Source organism: Podarcis pityusensis (assembly GCF_964106645.2).
Source record: "Podarcis pityusensis genome assembly, chromosome: 7".
NCBI classification, from domain to species: domain Eukaryota; kingdom Metazoa; phylum Chordata; class Lepidosauria; order Squamata; family Lacertidae; genus Podarcis; species Podarcis pityusensis.
This window is the reverse complement of record NC_138031.1, coordinates 66,084,963-66,104,690: the sequence shown is the minus strand read 5'-3', so window position 1 is coordinate 66,104,690 and position 19,728 is coordinate 66,084,963. Positions and strand designations below refer to the sequence as shown.

General features: G+C 46.3%; 1 protein-coding gene across 4 annotated transcripts in view; it reads right to left on the bottom strand.

Moving 5' to 3' along the window:
* Positions 1-19,728, bottom strand: part of SLC22A23 (solute carrier family 22 member 23) — a 107,402-nt gene that overhangs the window by 22,673 nt on the left and 65,001 nt on the right. For 3 of the 4 annotated variants that reach the window (XM_081014800.1, XM_081014798.1, XM_081014801.1), the window contains exons 5-9: positions 16,843-16,970; positions 14,506-14,622; positions 8,592-8,694; positions 4,668-4,900; positions 2,081-2,113 (exon numbers count right to left, since the gene is read on the bottom strand). In XM_081014800.1, coding sequence (XP_080870926.1) covers positions 2,081-2,113; positions 4,668-4,900; positions 8,592-8,694; positions 14,506-14,622; positions 16,843-16,970 — 614 coding nt within the window. The remainder of the gene's footprint in view (positions 1-2,080; positions 2,114-4,667; positions 4,901-8,591; positions 8,695-14,505; positions 14,623-16,842; positions 16,971-19,728) is intronic. The other variant, XM_081014799.1, reaches the window with a different exon arrangement.

Genomic DNA, 19,728 nt, shown 5'->3' with positions numbered 1-19,728 from the left:
ACTAACCAATGGCAAAACGAAACAGCAGCACAGAACAACAACGCAGGAGACAGTAATGCAGAGAACAGGTTCAACTATTATACTAGTGGTTCCCTATGTGAACCTTTTCACCATTTCACATAAGTAAACTGTAGCCATTCATTCCTATTGAGAAGGGTAAAGTGCCATGTTTTTGGACACTGTTGAAGGGAAGGCAAAACCTGCCTCCCACTGGATGACCTAGCCCTCCCCAGGGATGGAGAACGGCAGGAGAAATGTTTTCCTTGGTGTAGCTTTGTTTATACAGTGGTGCCTCGCAAGACGAAATTAATTCGTTCCGCAAGTTTTTTCTTCTTGCGAGTTTTTCGTCTTGCGATGCACGGTTTCCCATAGGAATGCATTGAAAATCAATTAATGCGTTCCTAGGGAAACCGCCTTCAGACCAGGTCCGGGGACAGTCTGTCCCCCGACCTCTTCTGAAGGCTGGGGGGGGGGGGGGAAACAAGGGCTTTTCTTCCCACCCCCAGCCTTCAGAAGGCTGTTCTGAAGGCTGGGGGTGGGAAGAAAAGCCCTTCTCCCCACCTCCCGCCCCGCAAGCTCCGGGGACAGGAGGGCTTTGCTGCCGACCGCCAGCATTTTAAAAGCCCCCGCTGTCCCGGGGCGATTTTAAAATGCTGGTGGGTGGCAGCGAAAGCTTCGCTGCCGCCCGCCAGCATTTTAAGATCGCCCGGGACAGCAGAGAAGTCTCCGCTGCCCCGGGAAGGCAGGCGGGGGGAGCAAAGACTTTTGCCCCCCGCCGGCCTTCAGAAGAGGTCCAGGACCTCTTCTGAAGGCGGGCGGGGGGCGAAAGTCTTCCCCCCCCGCCTGCCTTCAAAAGCCGTCGGGAACAGCGGAGAAAGGCGCTGCCTTTCTCCGCTCTCCCGGGAAGACAGGTGGGGGGGGAAAGACTTTCGCCCCCCGCCGGCCTTCAGAAGAGGTCCAGGACCTCTTCTGAAGGCCGGCGGGGGGCGAAAGTCTTTGCTCCCCCCGCCTGCCTTCAAAAGCCGTCCGCGATAGCGGGAAGCTCTTCCCTGCTATGCCGGACTGCTTTTAAAATGCTGGCGGGGGGGAGCAAAGCCTTTCGGCCCCCGCCGGCCTTCCTGGACCTCTTCTGAAGGCCGGAGGGGGGGAAAGGCTTTGCTCCCCACCACAGCATTTAAAAGAGGTCCCCGGAGATTTCCCTATGGGCTTTCGTCTTGCGAAGCAAGCCCATAGGGAAATTCGTCTTGCGAAGCGCCTCCAAAACAGAAAACCCTTTCGTCTTGCGGGTTTTCCGTCTTGCGAGGCATTCGTCTTGCGGGGCACCACTGTATTATATTCAATTTTCCTTAGCCAACTGAAGCACAGCCACAATTACAGATGCATCAGCCAGTCTAATGTGTGGCTCTGAACTTGGCTATGCACCAGACTTTCCCAATGTTCCAATGCAGTTCTCAACTTATAAAATGTATCTAAATGGTTTAGACATGCATATTTTGAGAGAAAACATGCCTAAAACTAAATATTTAAATATGAATGTAATTTTAGGGCAATTTTTAACAGGTTTTTGTCTTTTTGCTTTTTGCAAATTAATGTAAAATGGACTTATGGGTGAACACAGACTGGAAATAGACTGATTCATTCCTATCCACCACTTAAGACCCGTGTAAGAATACTACTGGTCTATATAGAAGCATGTGGAAGGCTGGTTCACACAACCATGTCCATTGCTTGATATTTGCAGGATCGACTGGGGCATGTGTGAAAATCTGCTATCATAGATTTTAAAAAACATCCAAGACACATTTCTTTTGCATTTTCTTCTGTAACCTCAAAACATACTATTTTTCAATGAATGAATTTTACATTATTTCCTAACAGTTTCTATTGTCAGTGTTAGTGCGGTGCCTCCAGTTCTCTAAATGTGGGATTGCTTGCTTCAGACATTCAGCTGGGGGGGGGGGGAGGAAAGAAGTGTGTGAGCCTGAGCTGCAGATGCATTGTGGTTGGGAGGGAAGTAATGTCAGAATATCGTGGCTCAACAAAAATAAATCACATTCGAAAATGGACTTGAAAACTATACCTGAGTCTGGAAGTTGACTGTATTTTCCTATCACTGGATTCAGAAGCACAGATGTATTAAAATAGGAGAGAGAAAAAGAAAATGGACCATCAAGAATATGCATAGAAAAACATGACAATTAAATGCCAGTTATTTAAAAAGTAAAAAGCAAATCACACCATAAAATAGCCCCTTTCCCCACCCAACATGACAGGACATGCAATTTTCTGTCCGATTCCCAATGGAAAGATTGAATTCTAATGAGAGATAACAACAATGGAAGGCACGCTATTGAAGCTTTCTAGGCCTGAAATTAGTGCAGAAACCAAACAAAGGCCTTTATGTTGATAATGAAGGGAGAATTTTAAAAAGAGTCAAAATTAGCTGTAATTCTCAGAGGGGGTTCGTTAGAAAGCAAAACCCTGAATCTCCCCCCCCACAAGCTGTCTGTGCCAAAGCTCAACAATGAGTGAACAGATCGAAACACTATTCATCAGCTATTTAAGCGCGTGCACACGTCCAATATGAACAATGAATGGAACTTTAATTTTTGCATAAGCCTGGCACCCAGGAACTCTGAAAACTTTCACTTGACAGAATTTCAAAGGTTCCCACTTGGAAGTCATACTGTAAATCTCAGGATTCAAAACATAAACTGGGATCCTCCTCTCCATGCCTTTCCCTCCATTTTCTGCATGTTTGAGCAATTTCCATACGAACTGTTAATATACACAATGAGCAGATATAAGACTTGGAAGCAGGGATGGGGAATCTCTGGGGCTCCAGTTGTTGCTGAACAACTTCCATGATCTCCAACCATTGGCCATGCCAGAGGGGATGCTGGGAGCAGAGTCCAACAACATATGGAGGGCCACAGGGTCCCCATTGCTGCTTTTAGATGTCTTTTAGCCTGTATGTGTACTGCATAAGCTAATCATGTAAAGAGCTGTGCTTAAGAAAATGCATTTGACACACTATAGGAAGCTCCATGAGAGCTTCCCAGTCATTTGGGAAGACCTGCCTCATCCACAAGTATCATGCAATCAGATTTCTCTTGAACCGGCACTAAAAATTCTGAGGAAACTTCCATAAGGCACAGTTGATGCACTTGTAGCATCTGAAAGGGAGAGAGTGCTAGGCTAAAAGTAGGGAACATAGTAAAAGTAGTCTGGTAGTAGTTTGCTCGCAGTGGTGCTTTTTTTACTCTGGGAAGTGAAATTGCCTCTGCATCCAATCCTTATGGGTGGCATTCAAATGGCCGGGGGTATTCTTCCCTTCCTATAGCTGGTTGATGCGACTTACTCCTGCAGCAGCAGAATCCTCAGGATTTGAGAGAGCTCTACTTGCAGTGCTGGAAAAAAGGCACACCAGCCAACCTTCTCTTCTCTGTGCAACCCTTAAAACTTTTAAGTTTAAAGAATTGGACTCCTTTTCCTACACTGACTCTGCCCAGTCTAAAGTGTGCAGACCTTTGTAGAAACAAAGGTCAATTTTGTGGTTCATGTTCAACCACAATACACGTCCCATAGAATCACAGAATGCAAGAATCTTTTGCCTAACCTGGGGCTTGAACTTATGACCCTGAGATTAAGAGTCTCAACCGACTGAGCTATCCCAGCTTCTTATGACAATGTTTGAATGTGAATGAGCAGGTGCTGGTGCATGCTGCTCCAAAATCCTCACTCTGCTGCTCCCTGCACCAGAAGCAACAAAACATTCAAATTCAGGATTGCAGTTCATTCCCCCTAAAGAAACAATGAGTGGAAAGTCAAGAGCACTATTTCAGATCACATGGCAAACCAAGGCTTGTTTGTTGGTTCCAACATGCTGAGGAGCAAGAGTGGAGCCAAGTGGGGGCTTCTATGCACCGTGCACTAGTAATGCATTCATTTGTATTCAAATGTAGAGAGTGATGGCCTTGAATCAAAGGAGAAAAGGTTCTAGGATGCTTGCACTGAAGTTAATCAATACCAATAATTTATTGGATTGCCAGATAGGAATTTGATTTAAAAAAGAAACCACTCAAACAAACCTGATGAACTCTGAGCTTTGTCAATATGAATGTATTTGCATAAGAAGAAAGCAAAGAAAATGGAACAATGTAAAGGCCCATTAGTTTTATTGGAACAAGGATGAGTCAATACGATATCTGCACCCCAAGGTGCTGGATTTTCTAGTGCCAGTTACCGCATGACACTTTTTCATCACACAGACAGTTTCTTCAGCAATACTGGATGCTCAGAGTTCCAGGGCTGAGTAAACGCTTCATGAAATAGGTGAGAATCACATGGCAAATCAGTGCCAATTAAAATGGAGAGGATGACAATCAGCAGCAATGAAAATGCTGGAATGTGGACAAACCAACCCTAAGGGGGGGGGGGGGAAGGAACATAGGGCCAACATGTATTTTTGTTTTCATTGTTCCCTGTTTAGGACTTCACTCTCTCCAAATCAGACTGGCACAGCTAGTTTTTTTGGGTTTTCTTAATACTTCCCTACAAGTGAACAGCAGCAGGCTTGAAACCTTGTACAAATCAGAAACACAGTGCTTTGCAAAGAGAACCCAAGGCACACAGACGGGATGCGGTAATTGGATGCCTGCACTCACAGTTGAGAAGACCTAGTTGTAAAAGTGAAGCCAGAGCAGTGAGGATCATGAAGAGCAGCAATCCCCCTCTTCGCCCAAGGAATCCAACAACAGGGCACATGGCTAGGCAGGATGCCAGCGTTATCCCTGCCATGGTATAGTAGTCCGCATAGAAATTGTTGGTCAGTGACATCTTATCTTCGTGACCCATCATACTCTTTGCAAAGCAGTGGTGTATCCCATAGCCAGTCAGCCTTTGAGAGATAAAACACAAGGATGAACAGGGTGCTGTTATTGAATAGCCAGGCAGATAATGACATACAACCCAAAGCTGGAATGCTGGGAGGGGAAAGGACTTAGGTTAGTCCCAAATGCTTTGCTCTTACAAAAAGTAGAGGGAGAAAATCTGAATTGCACATCAATTTATTTTATTGTTAGGGACGCAGGTGGCGCCGTGGTCTAAACCACAGAGCCTAGGGCTTGCTGAGTGGAAGGTCGGCAGTTCGAATCCCTGTGGCGGGGTGAGCGCCCATTGTTCGGTCCCAGCTCCTGCCCACCTAGCAGTTCGAAAGCACATCAAGTGCAAGTAGATAAATACCGTATTTTTCGCTCCATAGGACGCACTTTTTCCCCTCCAAAAATGAAGGGGAAATGTGTGTGCGTCCTATGGAGCGAATGCAGGCTTTCGCTGAAGCCTGGAGAGCGAGAGGCATCGGTGCGCACCGACCCCTCTCGCTCTCCAGGCTTCAGGAAGCTATCCGCAAGCCTTGCAAGCCCGGTGGGAGTTCCTGCGGGCTCACAAGGCTTGCAGGCAGCAGCCTGCAGCCCCGGCGAGTGTCCGCAAGCCTTGCGTGCCCGGCAGGAGGTCCCGCCGAGCGCGCGAGGCTTGGGGCAGCAGCCTGCCGCCCGAAGCATGGGGAGCCCTCCGGAGGGCTCCCCGTGCTTTGGGCGAGTGTCTGCAAGCCTTGCGCGCCCGGCAGGAGGTCCCGCCGAGCGCGCGAGGCTTCGGGCGAGTGTCTGCAATCCTTGCGCGTCGGCAGGAGGTCCCGCCGAGCGCGCAAGGCTTGGGGCTGCAGCTTGTCGCCCGAAGCACGGGGAACCCTCCGGAGGGCTCCCCGTGCTTCGGGCGAGTGTCTGCAAGCCTTGCGCGCCCGGCAGGAGGTCCCGCCCAGCGCGCAAGGCTTGGGGCTGCAGCTTGCCGCCCGAAGCACGGGGAGCCCTCCGGAGGGCTCCCGGTGCTTCGGGCGAGTGTCTGCAAGCCTTGCGCGTCCGGCAGGAGGTCCCGCCCAGCGCACAAGGCTTGGGGCTGCAGCTTGTCGCCCGAAGCACGGGGAGCCCTCCGGAGGGCTCCCGGTGCTTCGGGCGAGTGTCTGCAAGCCTTGCGCGCCCGGCAGGAGGTCCCGCCGAGCGCGCAAGGCTTGGGGCTGCAGCTTGTCGCCCGAAGCACGGGGAGCCCTCCGGAGGGCTCCCGTGCTTCGGGCGAGTGTCTGCAAGCCTTGCGCGCCCGGCAGGAGGTCCCGCCGAGCGCGCGAGGCTTGGGGCGGTAGCCTGCAGCCCGAAGCACGCGAGGCTTGGGGCGGCAGCCGCGGGGGGGGGGGGGGAATAATTTTTTTTATTCATTCCCCCCCCCCCAAGAAACGAGGTGCGTCCTATGGGCCGGTGCGTCCTATAGAACGAAAAATACGGTAGTTACCGCTCCGGTAGGAAGGTAAATGGCGTTTCCGTGTGCTGCTCTGGTTCACCAGAAGTGGTTTAGTCATGCTGGCCACATGACCCAGAAGCTGTCTGTGGACAAATGCCGGCTCCCTCAGCCTATAGAGCGAGATGAGCACGCAACCCCAGAGTTGTCTGCGACTGGACCTAACGGTCAGGGGTACCTTTACCTTTACCTTATTTTATTGTTATCAGTCATATGATAACCATGGTTCTTTCTCCCACTTGCTCAAGATGCCAGCGTCAGATTTTAGGAAGAATCTATATGAAGAATCAGGAACCTATGACCTTTCACAAGTTGTTATCATTATCCCTTATGATTGGCCATGCTGGCTGGGGCTGTTGGGAGTGGAGTCTAGCTTCATCTGAAGGGCAATAGGTTCCCATCTCTGGTCTACACGTTACTGTGGCAAACCACGTCCAAGCAGTTACCATCAGGGCTCTGCCATGACATCTAGCATGACTTGCCCTGGGGATTTTCTGGAGAGATTCCACGCCAGTAACAGATCCCCCAAAGAGTATTCACTGCCACTAAATAAGCTTTCCCTGCAACTTCAAAGATCCATGTCTCACGGAACACTGCAGTGTGGAGAGGAGAGCCACTGGGTCAGAGTAGCTTGCCACAGCTAGGAAAACATGGACACTGCCTTGAAGAGTCGCTTATACATTACACAGAAACTGTTTTGCTACCACAGCTCAGGTTCCAGACATATGGTTAGGGCAGCTGCAATATCAACTAGCAACCACTGATGAGAGAGCTAGGGTAATATCACCTTTGGTGTTCTATACAACATCAAATGAACCATTGGTACTAGGTTAAATATTAACCAGGGCTGTGAAAACGTTATGCTTCACAATTATGTGACCTGTACATGGTATACAAATTGATTTTATACATAATTGCTTGATTTTGCACAGCTTATACAGTCTTACTATTTTGGTGCAAAGGGCAAGGAACTATGTAAGATACTGAAGCCATGTCCTCTGAAAACAAGAAATCCTAGACCTGTTCCTCAGCAATATTTCACTGGACATTGACTATATCACTGTGAAGCCAATCTTCAACGAAATAGGGGAAGGCACCCGCATTTAAAAAAGCAAGCAGAGACTCAACACACAGTGTCCAATACAGTTCATTTTCTGCACTTGCATGAGACTGCAACCCTGAGTGTAAGCCAGGGCCGGCCCTACCATGAAGCAGAGTGGGACAGCTGTCTCAGGTGGCAAATCCTGAGTGGTGGAAAGTGGCTGGAAAGGTGTACCACATGGTCTGCCCTGCAGCCCCTAAGCTAGTTTACTGCTGTAGCATGGGAATTTTAATTTTTAATTCCAGAGGAGATGAGAGATTTCTCCGCTTTATTTCAAAATGTTTTGCTCCAGTTGCAGGTGACAAAGACTTTTGGCAAACTTGAATGCTTTTAGTCATGGTGAACATTTCCCACAGATGTCTTCACTTTTAACAAGAAGATCTGGATGTTTTGTACTCCCTCCCTCTGCCCCCTTGAGACATCCATTGATTTTTTTGTATCATGCGCTGTTCACCTTAACAGCACTGCATGTACGCTGTTTTTCACACACCAAAAATTGCTTTGTGATACTTGCTAACAAATAACACAAACCGCCAGAAAATGCACTGGAAAAGGCCCCAGTGTGAAACTGCAATAACACCCCTCCTGTTGCCTCTCCACCATGAAGCAGTATTGGAAGCACGTAACCTGGAGACAGTGGGAGGGTGTATTAAACCCTCCCGCAAAGCTGCTTTCCCCCAGTTAGGGTTGTATTCCAGTGTTCCCACCACAAACATGGAATGGTAGGAGAAAGCAGTTGGTGGAGAGGGAGTTGGAAAGCAAAAACAGAAGGCAGGGAAAGGGCTTCTTCTGAACGGTCCAAAACATCCCATTCCAATGAAGAGGTGGTGACAACTGCAGGTGTTAACATTCAGTTCTCTTTTGAGTCTGATCCAAGGGCGAACTAACCACTTGGGAGAATGAAGAGCAACCAGATTTTTACTTCCAGAGCTCAAATCCAAGACAGTAGGGGATACCCAATTTTAGCCATACTCCAAGAAGATCCATAGAAATGAGTAAGTCCACTGATTTCAATAGGTCTACTCTAAGTTGGAGATCACCCACTGGGCTTGTGTGCTAAAAGGTAGAGCATTCTTCACCTTTTCCTCATTGCCCCATGGGCACCAATATGTTACACACTGTACAGGAATATGGTTGTACTTACGAATTAACACATAGCACAACAATGTTTTTCCACAGGTTCCTGGTTCCCACCACTTTAACAATGCAGACCTTCTTCGGCCTCCTGCCAAGTTCTCTCTCCAATTCTGAAACAAAAGTAACAATTTACTTTTTCAGGGGGAAAATAATCATTAATTTTGAAATGAGGCAGAGCAACCCAGCAATATGGATGCTCTAATATGGATTCTCCATCACTTCCTTCCAAGTTCCATAATACGGTGAACTCTCTTCGAGTTCTTATAGACCTCTCAGGTCTGGCGATTGTGCAATATAAAGAAGAGTTTGGTATGTCTCCTTTAATCTTGATCCGATGACTGCACTCTTAGTTAATTGTATCCACCCCCATGTCCTCATAGCTACATTCTCACAGAACTTGAGGATTAGATGCTCTCTCTCTCATTATTTATTTTGCACGTGAATGTAGGCATGGGTAAAAATTGGAAATAAGTGAGGAATTAAGAACTAGGGTACGCTTGTAAAAACCCAGTTGCCTTGTTGCACGTTTAGAACTGCCTCCAGGAGACAATTTTCTATTCTCCCCTGACTTTAAGGGTTTCTGTATGAGAGAGCAGGTAGACAAGTGTTTTGTTTTGGTTGTTCGGGCTGGCAACTTTCTACCTGCAAGCCTCTTCTCTGCCTGTCTCAGTGCTTTGTCTGGTCTTTTACTCTGCTGGCTATTGTGCCTGACCACCAATATGTGGACAGCAGGACCCCCTTCTATTGGTCTTTACCCAAAGACCCAAAGACTAGTATGAACTTTTGAGTAACGCTCAGTACTCCAACCGTATTAGTCCTTTCTAAAGGCCCCTGATCAGTGCAAATATATCAGTGACATTCACTTTCAGCACTGCTAACTGTCAGAGGTGTTTCCTTCCCTAGTAACTGTAACCAAGGTTTTTTTTGCCAGGCCCACCTACGTTGTAACCTTCACAGAGGCTTGACCAGATGCAGGTTTCATCTCAAGTAGAGATATTTAAGTAGAAATCTTAACCTATTCGCAATACATTCTCAACACCTGTGCTTTTACCTTAAGCAATAATACACAATAAATGTTTTCTTTGCAGTGGGAAATACAAGTTTGTGGATGAGCAGGCAGACCTGTCTCAATTAAGAGACATGTAACTGCTCGTCCCCTTTCACTGTGGTGAAAAGAAATGACATTCTGATCCCATAAAATATAGGTAGAAAAACACCTGAAACAGTGTGATTTTTCCCCTGTGCAGTGACATACATGGGAGTAAAAGGAACCAGAGTCTGATTTTATTTTTTCAAATTATTTTAAGAAGTCCAATGGAATTGGACTTTGTTTTTTGGAGGGGATATTTTTTTCTATCTTGAAATGCAGATGTTTGATAAATTCTCTTAGGATCCCTTTGTGTGACTCAGCTTCCCCTAGCCTGGTGCCTTCCAGGTGTTTTGGACTACAAGTCCGATCAGTCATGTTGGCTGAGGCTGATAGGAGTTGTAGTCCAACTACATCTGGGGTGGGGGGAACACCAGGTTGGGGGAATTTGATTTAAAGCACCTTAGATTGCAGGAGGCAGTGGAAGACAGAAGTGCCTGGCATGCTCTGGTCCATGGGGTCACGAAGAGTCGGACACGACTAAACGACTAAACAACAACAACAAAGCAAACGGATGCCCAATATTTGTCTTCAGCTTCTATCTTGGCTTTATTATTGTTTACAGTAACTCAGATTGCTTTACGGTCCCTGTGCATTTTTTCCTTGACATTTGTAACACATAGGAAGACAAGCCTCTCTCAGAGAAAATTAGTCAAATTCCACTACCCCACTGCAAACACAGGAAATTCCATTTGACATTTTCCCGTCACGTGATGTGAGGAAAAGCCCCAAAGGGAAAAAAGGTGTTTTACTCATCTTCTTGCAAACTTTACTGGAGGCTTTCCTGTACACCGCAGGCATCATTCTCACAAATTTGAGGACGCAGCTGGAAAACTATCATACAGATAAATTATACCATTTGCTGCAAAATAAGAAGCCCCAAATAGCATAGGAGTCATCAGTACACACATGCACCTATTCTTTTTCTTTACTGCTGTGGAAGTGTAGGGCAAAGAAAGCTCATTTTATAAGCAAACAGGCAACTTTCCGTGTTACCCTCAAAGGGCTGCATCCAGAATTTCTATGAGTAAGTAAAAAGGTAAAGGTAAAGGTAAAGGGACCCCTGACCATTAGGTCCAGTCGTGACCGACTCTGGGGTTGCGGCGCTCATCTCGCTTTACTGGCCGAGGGAGCCAGCGTACAGCTTCCGGGTCATGTGGCCAGCATGACTAAGCCACTTCTGGCGAACCAGAGCAGCACACGGAAACGCCGTTTACCTTCCTGCTGGAGCGGTACCTATTTATCTACTTGTACTTTGACGTGCTTTTGAACTGCTAGGTTGGCTGGAGCTGGGACCGAGCAACGGGAGCTCACCCCGTCGCAGGGATTCAAACCGCCAACCTTCTGATTGGCAAGTCCTAGGCTCTGTGGTTTAACCCACAGCGCCACCTGCGTCCGGTGCCATAACAGAGTTTGTAGAAGAGTTATCTTAAACACACTCACATATATTGCGGGGTGGGGGACCCGGTGTCAAATATACTACAGGAGGAGGATGTTCTCATAACCAGAGTGTAAAACAATGACAGGCATAGGGGCAAAATAATAAGGTCAGGATTCCTATGTATGTTGCATGTGTTGCTATTATATTATCTATTTGTTACATTTACACTGCTTTGCTTCATTGTGGGGCTCAGGGCAACATACAGGGGCTTCCTCCAACTGTCTTCTATCCAGGCACTGACCAGACTTAAAGGTAAAGGTAAAGGACCCCTGGATGGTTAAGTCCAGTCAAAGGCGACTATGGGGTTGCGGTATTCATGTCACTTTCAGGCAGAGGGAGCTGGCGTTTGTCCACAGACAGCTTTTTGGGTCATGTGGCCAGCATGACTAAACTGCTTCTGGCACAATGGAACACCGTGATGGAAACCAGAGCGCATGGAAATGCCATTTACCGTCCTGCCACAGCAGTACCTATTTATCTACTTACACTGGCAAGCGTTTGAACTGCTAGGTTGGCAGGAGCTGGGACAGAGCAACGGCAACTCACCCCATCGTGGGGATTCGAACCGCCGACCTTCTGATCGGCAAGCCCAAGAGGCTCAGTGGTTTAGAACACAGCGCTACCCACACCCCAGACTTAACTTGCTTAGCTTCGGCAAGACTTTTTCATCATGGAGGCTCAGGCCATGCAGTACAGTAGATTCATTCTACTAGTACAATGGAGGTCTTATCATCAATGTAAACAAAGAAGTGCATATCTAATTGTCAAGTACACCTCATCAGATTCCTTCCACTGTTTAAGGCCTTGTAAACATAAAATGCAAAATTCAGCTGAGTCTTAGAGGAGTCACCACTGGATTTCTCATGATCGACTGCAGTTAAGGCATAGCTAGTTATGATTATATTAGCAAAACAACCGAGCAAACTGGAATTGCAGAAGGGGAGGCTTTTTTAAAAAAAACACCTCTGCTTTTAAATTTATGATGTTTTGAACAACCCCACTTCCAGTGCAATTTGTTAATTGTTCTATTTTTTTCCTTTTTGGAGATGTTGGACATTACATATCACCTGGCAAGGCTCATCAAAAGCTTAAAACCTGTGCCTTAAAATGTGTTGTGCCTATATCCAGTGTTATTGTTTTCTAGGGGGTATGCAGGGGTACGCATACTCCTAAACATTTTGTGAATCTACGTTTGGCCTCATTGAGGGGCAGTATTTCAATATAAGTAGGAAAATGAGAGTACCCCTAAGCATTTTTTAAAGAAAAAAGCACTGCCTATATCCATTAATTTATCCATTTCACAACCAAACTTGTACAATCTGAAGAGCTCCAGAAGTTGAATGGTTCCAGAGGAAAGCTTCACTCTTAAAGAGTTGTGCATAGAACTCTTCTTATATTGTAGTTTGCCTGCATTTGAGACACTGGTCTTCTGCTGTCACAAGTCAAGGAGGCAAAATTCAGAGTCCTAGCCTCTACATAGATTTAGAGCCCTAGCTTTACCTAGACTGATGCTAAAATGTACCGTATTTTTCGTTCCATAGGACGCTCCGTCCCATAGGACGCACCTACTTTTTGGGGGGGGGGGGAATAAAGGAAATTTTTTTCCCTTTATTTCCCCCCCAAAACCAGGTCGGGGAACAGTGGGATGGCGGCGCTGCGCCTCCCCGTTGTCCCCCGAGCTTGTGGGGCTGGCCGATGTCTGCCCGGCGTGAGGGGCGCTCTGCTTCAGGGCACCCCACGCGCCGGGCGGCAGGCTGCAGACACCTGCGCGAAGCACGGGGTGTCCTCCGGAGGGCGCCTCATGCTCCGCGCTACCGGCTGCCGCCCGCAAGCCGTGCGCGCTCGGGGGGGAGATCCCCCGGGTGCGCAAGGCTTGCCGACACCTGCGCGAAGCACGGGACATCCTCCGGAGGGCGCCCTGTGCTCTGCGCTGCAGGCTGCCGCCCACAAGCCGTGCGCGCCCAGGGGGGATCTCCCCCCGGGCGCACAAGGCTTGCGGACACCTGCGCAAAGCATGGGGCATCCTCCGGAGGGCGCCCCATGCTCCGCGCTGCAGGCTGCCGCCCGCAAGCCATGCGCACCGACGCCTCTCGCTCTCCAGGCTTCAGCGAAAGCCTGCATTCGCCCCATAGGACGCACACCCATTTCCCCTTCATTTTTGGAGGGGAAAAAGTGCGTCCTATAGGGCGAAAAATACGGTATTTTATATGTGCTGAATTGCATAATAACATAAGAAGAACCCGCTGGATCCCACAGTGGACAATCAGATAATGCCAATGGAAAACCTGCCAGCAAAACCTGAGACATCAGCACTCTCACCTGTGATTCCCAGAAACTGGTATTCCGTAGCATCTGCTCTTGGAGACAGTATGCATCCATAGGTTAAAGACTGAACAATTAACGAGCATGCCTCCATTACCATATATCTACATGAACTATGGACGCACCTTGTTGGCTGCCTAACCCATTCCATCTGACTCTTTTCAATATTTATTCAGCAAGCTGCTCTGAAGGTTGCTTACACACCAGTATCATTTTCTAAGTTATTTCCAGTCTGCTTCTTGGAATGTTAGCAATGGCTTGCCAGATCAGATTCTCGTTTGGAGATAAGAACAGGCAGGTATTGCAGGAGCCAGCAGGTGAGGAATTCCTACAGTGCCTCTGATATTATAAACATCACAAGCTGCAAGGAAAGTATCCGTCAATGCCAGTGGGACTGAAACCGAAGGCAACTGTGATTTTATGGAGTACAGATGAAAAATATATCAACAAAGGGCACATCAATGTAGCCAGAGAGGCAGCTTGTTCAAAAAGATGCCCACAGCCCTCTCCTGTGCACATGTGTTTGTGTTGTGCATAAAGGATGTATCAGTGGATCAGACAATTCAGCCTTAGAGGCAAATGAGGAACCACTGTACTCCCCCTCCTTTGCCAAGCAGCCTGATTGCTGAACTGTTGCTTCTTCTTATTGCAGGTAAGGGATCAAATATTTGAGTGCTCCCTATATAGAAAACATCCCCTCCACATACAAAAGTTAGCAAGCGATGGAACAAATTTCCAGCCTAGCATTATCCCTGGCACATAAGGGTATTTTCATGTAACTCTAATTTCATTACATTTCCATCTGCATGTGCAGGATACGTCCTTTGACACGGGGGAGCTTTCAACCATTTGATCCCTACCTCCGGTGCAGCCTGAAGAGATACAGCTGATTCACAAACGAATCAAGTGAGACTGCTGATCATGAAGCCTGGGTTTGAGGGCGAGCTCCTCTAGGGCTTTTGTAGAACTTCTGTAATCTTGCAGCCTGGAGAACATGGGCTTATACATTACCTCCAGCCTGGCTGCTTCCCTCATCCCCAATCTGGAACGCCCTGATAGCAAAGCCATTAGTGCTCTGTGACGGGTTGTCCTGTTCGTCACTTCCTGGCATGAGGAACCATTTCTGGCCTGTGATGGGGAGCCAACCAAACAGGTCAATGGAGCTTGGTCAAATAAGTGAGGGAGAGGTGTCAGCAAAGGCTTAGCAGTATTGTCACAGCCTGCCAGAAAACAATAGAAGCAACATGCACATTCCTAGCTAAGCCATGTTCCTCTAGGTCATTTTGTTTTGCCTCCCCCTCCAATTCAATGCATCCAGTCCCACCAGCCATACATAGGACATCCAAGCACACAAACTATGTTGACACTTTGCTAATTCCTTGGATTGCAAGGCTGTGAGCTGAGTCATCCTTATCTTATCTTCTCTCTACCAAGCTACTGTGACTTACTCAGTTTCTCTCTACAACTACAAAGGCTAAGAACTTATTTAAAATTATCTGGATTCTAGGAAGTTATTTATGGACTCAAATAATCACATGAAGGCATGTGATGTGCTGCCATCTCCGGAACAAAATGGGCCCAGCCAGTATTTAGATGGGAGCTCACCCAGGAACACCCAAAATACCACTTTGAGTGCCCTGGCAGGAAGGGCTGAGTACAAATGTAACCGATAAGCAAAACAAACAGGTGCTGTTGAGGGTAGCAGCTTACTTAAGTTCTGCCACCGATCCAACATTTCAGCTGCATTATCCAAGTCTACCACATCAGACCAATTGACAATTCGCACAATCACTTTCAGTGAGGAGAGTTGTGGATTATTACAGACCACCTAAGTGTTCCAACATGGCTCCAGCAACATACACATGGTAGCTCAATTCATAGCCGGACCCAAAATATGAGTGAATTGCTTGTGATGGGAGTTTTACTCTCAAAGCCACCTCACTGTGGCTAAACTACAATGCAGAACAAGTCATCATACCAATGAGGGCAGTGGAAATTGGCTCCAAATTTGATAAAAATGTGTCAGAAGCTGTTTGGGGTGTGTAAGGTTGTTTTGTAAGAGAAGCTAAAGGGGTACACATTTCTGCTTCGGAAAAGATGGCGCTTGATCAATTTGCACTAGTGAATATGCAGTACTCTTTAGTTTAACACACCATTTGGGAGCTGAAGGTGAGCTCAATAGTGAGTCAAGTGATTACTTATTAAATTGCTAAAGTGTAAAGAATATAGAGTGATTTGCAATTATGCATTTTTTTTCCTGCATTGAAGTCATCATTTTCTTCCCATCGTTTTGTGGGCAAGCACTTCCCCCTCCATTATATTACATTTCTACTTCGTACATTGAACAGAAATGTTATTTCCTATTTTCTAAGCGATGCACTGCCATCTACATTTAAGTCAGCATGTGCTTTCAGCGATTAGTCATTGTCCTCTCCTCATATGAGATGGTGCAGTATTCACTTTAGCAAACTTGGGAGGGGGGGAATCCAATATGTTTGTTGCCCATTGCACTACTATGTTCACCTCTCATGCCTCCCCCCACCCTGCCAATGAATTCCTACAGCAGTGCAGACAGGAAAATGCTTAATATATGGGGTTACTGAGATGGCCTAATAAATTGGAGGTGAAGGGAAAGAACAAGCACAATTGGCTTCAGTAAGAATACAGAAACAGATGTGTCCTGTTTCCTAACAGTAACTCAACAAAAAATAATTGCAACTAGCAACACAGAAGTATATATCTGGGATACTTTGCATTCCTGTAGAAGAAGATTAAGCACAAAGAACTGAGAAGTGAGCCAATATTCCTGTATGTGGGAGTTAACAGGCCTGGCTTCCTTAGGCAGTCCTGTATTGGAAAGATTTTAATGTTTGATGTGCTATTGTGTTTCTAATATTCTGTTGGGTGCCACACAGAGTGGCTGGGGCAACCCAGTCAGATGGGAAGCATATAAATAAAAAAGTAGTAGTAGTAGTAGTAACAACAACAGCAGCAATGTAAAATCAAGGAAAATGTCACCAGAATAGGGGAAGCAGATCCCTCTTATTCAGAAATGATACCTTATCTCTAAAGCAAAACTTCAGAGGAGGGACCAAACCATTATTTCCCTCACTCCTTTGTGTTTGTTGTGTGGACATTCTGAAGTCAAATGGCAGAAAAGCCTAAACTTCCAATGAAGTCATGAGAACGCATTCTTAAGCTAGAGTGAAATAAGTTAACTTCCCAAAAGCAAAGCAAGCCAAAGAACACAATTTTTCACTCTGTTGAAGTCCAAAGGTTCTATTAGGTAGAGTAGAAACCATTCATATCTTTGTATTTTCATAGCCTGTCACAGGGACAAACACTCACCGGGCAAGACTCCTTTGATATCACATTCCGTGCTTGTCCTGTCCTTGTGAGTGATGTGAAGGATGAGCTTCTTTGCAGCTTCGAACTGTTGGGTGGCCATCAGCCACCGAAGGGATTCTGGGAAAACACTTTAGAGATGAAAAAAAATGTGTTAGTGGAGGCTTACAAAGAACTAAAGCAAGCAGGAACTAAAGCAAGGTTGGGGAACCTATGTTCCTCCAGTTGTTGTTGGACTCCAAAACCCATCAGCCCCAGCCAGCAGGGTCAATGCTGGGTGATGTGAGTTGTAGTCCAATAAGGAGGACCACCCCTAAGCTAAACTGTATATATAACTAGTGATTGCTAGTACAATAATGAAGCTGATATGCACATTTCCTGCATGAAATCAGACACTCTCAGGGAAGTTTGCTGTACTTTCTTTTAAGCCAAGGAACCAATATTTGAGCTTCAATGCATGTGGCATCAGAACCAGTTCCAATGCTGAGAGTGCTTTTGGCATTATTCACGTGGGGAACGATAGCATGGAAGAATAAGTAATCAGTGTAGATTTTTCAGACCAAAGAGGTGAGGCAGATGCCACCAAAGAGGTAGGAATATCAGTGGCCATGATTTACACCACAGACAAAACTCTCTTTCCCAAAGAGAGCCCTGGGAACTCTAGGTTGGGAGTGGAGGAAGAGGACTAGAGGTAGCTAACCAAGTTTTGAAGCGCCTTGACCAAAAACAGTAACATCCAGGATTCTTGGGTTTGGGGGACATCACAATAGTTAAAGGTAAAGGTAAAGGGACCCCTGACCATTAGGTCCAGTCGTGGCCGACTCTGGGGTTGCGGCGCTCATCTCGCTTTATTGGCCGAGGGAGCTGGTGTACAGCTTCCGGGTCATGTGGCCAGCATGACTAAGCCGCTTTTGGCGAACCAGAGCAATGCACGGAAACACTGTTTACCTTCCCGCTGGAGCGGTACCTATTTATCTACTTGCACTTTGACGTGCTTACGAACTGCTAGGTTGGCAGGAACAGGGACCGAGCAATGGAAGCGCACCCCATCGTGGGGATTCGAACTGCCAACCTTCTGATTGGCAAGTCCTAGGCTCTGTGGTTTAACCCACAGCGCCACCCGCGTCCCTTCACAATAGTTAAGATTGGCATGAAACCAAAATAAATATGTAGATGTGGCCAGTGTGTATTCTAAAATTGTCTCCATAGATTTCCTATGCTGAAATACCCACTGCTTGGATAGTGTGCGTTTGCAAAATCTCTATGTGCAGCCACACACCTGCATCCAGAAATGACAAATATATATATATATATATCCATCCTTATCCATGGAGACTTCTTGCTTTTATAGACTGATGCCAGAATACTCTATCTGGCCAGTCTTATGAGTGGAGGAAACTCCTGGAGATATACCCCTGTAAGTCAATTTTATCTCTTTCTTGACCTCCCAGATTTGCTGGTGATCAACATGAGAAGAGAAGCACGGGATATACGCTCTTTCAACTTTGTTATCAGCAGCAGTAGCAAGACATGGCAATAGAAACCCAATGGAGAGTGCTGACCTGACATAAACAGTAGGAGAAGCGGAATGAAGAATATGCAATGCAAACGGGAAGAGAAATGCAGATAAAGAAAGGGAAATGTGCTTTGAATACACAAAATCATCAGGTACCTCTACTTTAGAAAATCGCAAGCTGCAGCCATACTAAAATTACTTTGATTCCCTGCCCCCAATCCTTTTCAGAAGGAACAAACAGGTATCTCCCCCAGCAAGCTCAACAGATATTCTTATCTTTTAGCTGTTATCTTTAAGGGCAGAATTTGTTGATTCACTCCAGAAGTAGCAGTGATGGGGGGGTGGAGGTGAAGGGGAACGGACATTCAGTACATGCCATATTATTATTCCAGGTGTGTGTGTGTGAAATCTAAAGGGGTAATAGGCACACTAACATATTGTTTCTAAAGTACGGTCATTTTTACATTTCCTTTTTAAAAAAAGATATAAAAGCCATACTAAATCTGGGTTGCAACTTCTTTCTGAGATAAATGCTACCAAGTAATTCTGTAGCGGCCAACATAGCACTTGTAAGCTTCATTGTTTTTGTTATTTTAACTCCAAATAACATTAAACTGTTTGCTTACTGGATTGATCTTTCCTCCAAAATAATCAAGGATGATGCCACTGGTAGTTTAAATGCTTTTTCTTTAAAAGATGCAACAAGTTTTGCATCCTCAAGCATTCATCTGTAACTTAAGAGTTTTCTCTAAAAGTATCAATAAAAAAATCCATCTGCAACAATATGCATAAAGAGTTAATGTTTCACTGGCAACTGTTTTATATTTTTATGTTGTGAACTACCCTGAGATCTACAGCAGACAGGTGGTATAGAAATTTTGATAATAATTAACAACAAGTCAAACTTTTGATAATGTTTATTGGAAACCAGGGGGTGGGGGTGGGGAACATACAGTTTTCTAGCATATGTTACATTGCCTGTGGCCAATATAATGCGGCCAATGTAACATATGGCAATTACCACATTTTCCCGTGTATAAGACTAGGTTTCCCCCCTAAAAAATAATGTCCAATATTTGGGGGTGTCTTATACACAGATAGATCCCCCCCCCATTTTCTTAAATTAGAGTCCCCCAAAATAGGGGGCATCTGATACATGGAGGCGTCTTATAGATGGAAAAATATGGTAATTGGTAGGCACCCACAAATAAATGTCTCCAAAGCACGCTTGGGTTGCAAACGTGATCCGTGCGGCAGGCATGTTCGCAACCTGCAGCGTTCACAACCTGCAGCGCCGCATCTGCGCACGCATGGGTCACAATTCGGTGCTTCTGTGCATGCACAAAGCGTGATTTAGTGTTTCTGTGCATGCG